The sequence below is a fragment of the Plasmodium inui genome (genome assembly GCF_000524495.1).
Source record: "Plasmodium inui San Antonio 1 unplaced genomic scaffold supercont1.25, whole genome shotgun sequence".
Taxonomy (NCBI): Eukaryota; Apicomplexa; class Aconoidasida; order Haemosporida; family Plasmodiidae; genus Plasmodium; species Plasmodium inui.
In genome coordinates, this window is record NW_008481859.1 from 217,427 (window position 1) to 222,938 (window position 5,512).

At 41.9% G+C, this 5,512-nt stretch overlaps 2 protein-coding genes across 2 annotated transcripts; one reads left to right on the forward strand and one right to left on the reverse strand.

Moving 5' to 3' along the window:
- Window positions 1-445: 445 nt before the first annotated feature.
- Window positions 446-1,459, reverse strand: C922_04587 (hypothetical protein; the record flags this gene model as incomplete). The annotated part of the gene is made up of 1 exon (XM_008820166.1): window positions 446-1,459. One exon carries the CDS (start codon window positions 1,457-1,459, stop codon window positions 446-448), a length of 1,014 nt encoding a protein of 337 aa, XP_008818388.1.
- Window positions 1,460-3,122: 1,663 nt separating this feature from the next.
- Window positions 3,123-3,462, forward strand: C922_04588 (hypothetical protein; the record flags this gene model as incomplete). The annotated part of the gene is made up of 2 exons (XM_008820167.1): window positions 3,123-3,200; window positions 3,328-3,462. The coding sequence occupies 2 exons, from the start codon at window positions 3,123-3,125 to the stop codon at window positions 3,460-3,462; spliced, it is 213 nt and encodes a 70-aa protein (XP_008818389.1).
- Window positions 3,463-5,512: the final 2,050 nt, after the last annotated feature.

The following is a 5,512-nucleotide window of genomic DNA, read 5'->3' on the forward strand; positions in this document are numbered from 1 at the left end:
GCGCTATTTTAGCGTGCATGGCGATGGTGTTATCCATTTCAACCTAGAGCACATAGGTATAGCGTTTTTAACTCCAGATTGGATTAATTATTTTTCCTTTTTTTTGTTGCATGATTGTCTGGATGTCTATCGAACTTTACACCGAGGCTACAACTGGTCGAACTACACTTAGGTTTTGCCGAGCAGTGAGAAGCTGAAATGGGTTGTGACTATAGAGGCCAAATTAGGAAAGTTTCGATTTAGGAAGCACGTCAAACTGCAGAAAGGTTGATTACCTGGGGAAGTGAGCAAGGCCTAATGGAGGCTGCGTCACAGTGTAAGCAAAAGAAGAAAGAGGGCACAAACAGCAGGGAGAAGAAGGGGGAAAAGCTAACCTGGGGAAGACAAAAGGAGGAAGGTTAAACCAGCGAGCCGCTCTCCTTGGTGGCCGCTACCTCTACACGACTCACTCTTCCTGGGACTGCCTAAACTTGCGGTTCCGGTAGTAGGTGTTAAAGTGGAAGATGTTAATGGGGAGAGGCTCTTCATCGTCTAGCGGTTTCTCTCTAAGCTTCTTCTCCCCATCGACGTAATTGAACCACTTGTATTTGTTAAACTCCTCGACGTCCTTCTTAATGTATATGTGCTTAAAGTTGTACCTCTCCAATAGGTGCTTCTTCTTCTCTTCCGAGAGTTTCACCCCATACTTACTCCTTCCCCTAAGTCTATTTTTGACTGGAAGTAAATCGTAGACCCCTCTGATGGCTTTGTAATTGCATCCAGGGATGTCCTTGCATCTGCCACCTCGAACAAGTATGATGTTATGTGTATTCAAATTATGACCTATTCCTGGGATGTATACAGAGATAATTCTTCCTGTGGATAATCTTACTCGAGCGATTTTTTTCAATCCTGAATTTGGCTTCTTAGGAGTCTGCACTCGGACCTTTAAACATATTCCTCTCTTTTGTGGAGCTCCCTCTAACCACTTGGACCTCCAGTTTTTTTTTTTCAGCTTTGGTATCTGCTTGGGTCTCCTCTTGTAAAATAACCTCCCTCTTATGTTTTTTGTGCTAAATGCTTTGGACCATATGGGGGGGTTCATCGAGAGGAGGCCGTGCGGATAAAAGAGGGAAGTTTTCCTCGTGTGTCCCTTGGTCATTCGAGTCACTTCCATCCCGTTATCTTTTCTGTTCGTGGTCATACAGCTGTGATGCTGCACCTGTTCAGATGGTATTTCCACACCAGCACTGCTTTCTCCACCGGGGCGAACTCTAATCGGTAGGTACGTTGCGCGGGGTCTGATCCACAAGGTGGTGGTCCTTAATAGGGGGCCCCTACCGGGGCCGAGCCAGTCCCTATGGCTGTGACTGTGGCTCAAGAATGGGAACCTCCAAATGGTGGAGTGGCTATTTGCGGGGGACTTTAAACCTGAGAAAAGCTTCACAGCTGGGGCGAAGTTTACCCCGGGGACTCGCATCGTGTGTTTCGCCAGTGATGACAGCGTAGTTCCTTGAGGAAGCTCTCGTGCCAACCATGCCAGTCAATCGTGCGAGTCAGGCAACTTCCTAACGTAAGGTGGACTCGCCGTCATTTTTGCTGTCCCTCGAGTGGAGCTCCTCTTCTTATGCGTTCACCCCACGAAAGGGGGCATTCCACGTTGCACATTAGATTTTGCATCACTAAGGCGAGGAGGGATCGATAGCGCAGGACCTGGCTACGTGGCAATGAAACAACGCAGCAATGCAACAGGGGAGCAAGGTAAGTGCGCCGAAAAAAAGGGGGAAAAAATTATCTTACGAACGTACTAGCGTTTCAAAGCTGTTGCTAAGCTAGGGCAACAGAAAAAAGGCACTTTCGGGAGGCTTACACACGGAGGGCTGTATACGTGAAGACTCCGCTAAGCGGGACCCAGTGAAACGAAAAAAAAAAAAAAAGAAAAAAGAGGAGCAGCAAGAGGATGAGGAGGAGAAGAAGAAAGTGATTGTGCAGGAACAGATATATTTGCAAATTTTACAGATCAACTTCGCGTGCACGTGCACTGAGTGCATAGAAGAAATAACGGATTTGCAGGTATCGCGCTACATTTGGGGCAACTGCGCGAATTGTATGTGGCCTCATTTTATGCTGTCCTTTAAAGATTTTTTCGCCAATCACATTCGCACTTGATTCAGTTTCTTCGCCCATTTGGACTATGTTATTTTCAACGGAGAGTTTTCAGTGACCATAAGTCCGCCTCAATTGCGCTATATATGCAAATGCCCGTGCTCTCTTATAATTTCAAATTTACTTGTGCATTTCCGAAGCGCACAACTGCTCTTACACCATAAAATGTGGAATTGGTCACTCCGCGGGGCTTACAGAATTTAATGGTGAGAAATGAATTGACCCCGCATCCTTATTTGTGGCCATTCTTGGTTGCGTGTACTCTCGACATCAACTTTCTGGCTTCATGGATTTTTTTTTTTTTATGATACCTACAACGCGTATAAAATAAATTTTCACATCTGCCACGAATCATACAAGTCGTATGCACGTGTTTATTTTTTTCGCAGTCGTGTATGTATTTCTCACCTTCTTGTAACGAATTATTCTGATTTTCTCGGTAATAATTTGGAATATCTTCGGTTTATCCATTCAACCAATTTTTGCGTGGATATTCGCTTCCTTTATATTTTTACATTATTATGCAATCTGTGCCCTGAATAATTTGCGCATTAAAGATGTCAGTGTTATAATGCGCGTAACTTCCCAAGGCGCCAGGAAAATTATAATCATCAAGTGAATATCCTCTATATAATGTAACACATGTTTATGAATTGATCTTCACTGCCTATGTAAAAATATAATGGATGTATATACTTTTTTTATGTATATTTCTCATGTTTTAATGAAGGATTCTTCTTCTCCTGTATTTTTATGGTGAATTTGCTAGTGCCATTCAAACTAGACCCACTTCTCTAATACATAGATCTGTTACAATTTTTCCATTCTATATAGTTGGCTGCACTACGACCCTTCTGTATAATTGAAGATTTGGATACTATTATTAGTACAGTCAAAAGTTGGATGAATGGCATTTGGTTCTTTGTCATTTATGTCTCTCAGCTAATATCTCCAAAGTTACAATCCAACCGAGAAACATGAGAGATGTTACCTGCCCCTTTAAGGACGCTTGTAAGAATAGGCTCAGATATCTCCTGTATAATAGTGTTTATTACGTAATGATTTGTTAAAAATGTTATATTTATTAGTTGATGAAGGAAAGGAGGGTGCAATATTCTGATCAGGGTGGATATTGCAGTTTTCGATTAATTTAGCCACACCACTTTGTCCGATGACTACGAGAAGCTTATCTATAGTTCAGAGGAATATGACAATTTTGCCTATGATGCAATACAGTATATTAGGAACATTTACAATAGCTTAAATGGTTTTAACGCAGATGATAAGGAGGGTTCACAATTTTACATTCCCAGATGACAAAATATGCAACAAGCAGAAACTTCCCCCTACCCCTGTTGGTTTATCCTTGGGGTGAAATTAGCCTCTTAAGGATGTTACTCCTATTAGGAATATATCGGAATAGGAAATACAGGTGTAAGCCTCAGCGGGTGGATCTCGCCCTATCCGATGAAAACTTTTTAGAAGATACCCTGAGGGAATTTGTTTCTATTACACTTCAGGCATGTCCTGTTTTAAGAGTTGATTGCTGAATGGTTTCCCAGAATGAGTCCAATTACAAACTATTGGTATAGAAAATATCCGTATATTAAATATTTTCTGCAGTATGATTAAATTCGATTTGAGGGGGCGATCACGTGTACATTTGAGTATGGATTTCGTAGAACAATCAGCAACTGAGATACTGATCTAAGACAAATACCTAAGGATATTACTGTATTGATTATTCCTTCTAAGAGGGGTATCTTGTGCTATTATGGCGGATCGCTATAGTTCTACAAAGAACTCTATATAAAAGAGAAAAAAATGTACACACGGTTACATATGAAGTATACCATCATTTCGTAACCGAGGAATGAGAAGCTTTCGATGAGGATAATACGCTCGTGTAGGACTCTGTCGTCAGGGATTAGCGCTATGTCGATGGGGAGGAAGCGGTCTGCGGTGAGCAATGCCTATGCGATGGTTAGCCTAATAAGTGTTTTTTCGTGAGTAATGAAATACAGATGTTCCTTTTCTCAACACGTATACCTCTAGTAATTACAGAGGCGCGGGTATCCATAATAATATGAATGTTTGTGCACCCCGTGAGTAATATTCTGTGTCTTGTGTTTGTTTTTTTCTTTTTTTCTCAGTCTTGTGTAATGTTAATCATTTTATTGTCTTCTATTTTCTTTTTTATTCCTCATTTTCAGCTGTTCGATGTATGGATTCAAAGAATAATTTTCCGACTGAAGCATCCGTTCTTTGCAAGTGTGCCTTGGGGGTTATGTTCCTGAAACTTTAGCAATCTCCCTCACATGAGAAATGTGAGAAGGGAAACAAGTTTATTTGGAAAGAAATGGAAGGAAGCCGTAATTGCGTACAAGTGACGCCAATATTGCGGCATTCATTTTCCTCTATGTCTTGTAGTTAACATTTTGCTGAAGGATGATAGAACGTCAGAAGGATTTAGCGTTGAGTGCCATGGCACATGTGCAAATTTCTGTCTTTCTACATTGTCACCAGTCCTGGGATGTTACAGAGGATGATATAGAAAGAGTTCTAGGTGATGCAAATTGGAAGCGTCTCAAATGTGTAGAAGTGGAGCTCATGGGGGGGCAAAAGGAGCAGTGCCGAACTGTTACTTCTGAATGCTAATTACGATTCGGTGTTCCTACTCTTGTTTAGTAGGATGCACCTGACGAATCCTATTGCGGGGAATGTGCGAAATGAATCGTGCTCCAGGTTCTCTAGAGAAACAAAGAAAGATGACAATTAATATCTGTTCCTGCCATAAAGGATTTTTTTCCTGTGGGGGTTCTTGGCGCGCTTCCTGTGTTTCAATAAGTGAGATCAACTGTGTGCGTTTGCGGGCTTCATGAGATTCCTTTTATCTCCCTTTACAAACCCTCCCTTTTGGTACAGCGTCATCACCAAACAGGGGCTGCATATGACAACGGCACCTTCACCGGACGAAGAAGGATGATTAATCTATTAATACTGCACGCAGATACTTGTCTTCATAATCGTACAGGCGACATCACATGTAGAGTAGAAAAATAAGGAGTCATAACGACAGCAAATGCGTGCTGGATGCGGATGCCGTAACAGTGTCCTAACCTTCTTAAAAAATAAAACAACCGGTGTTTTTTCGCAGGAGATATTTGCTCCAGGGGGTACCTACTGCAAGGCTTGGTCCCAATGTTCATGAGGCCCTGAAGAAATTTTCTTAATGATTGCTGAAAAATTCAGGAGTTCACTTTGTGTTTCACATGGGCTATACGTTCGCATAAGAGAAGAAGAGAGTTGCCTGAAAGAAAAGATACATCACCGAGGGGAGAAGTTACATGACTGTCGTAATCTATCC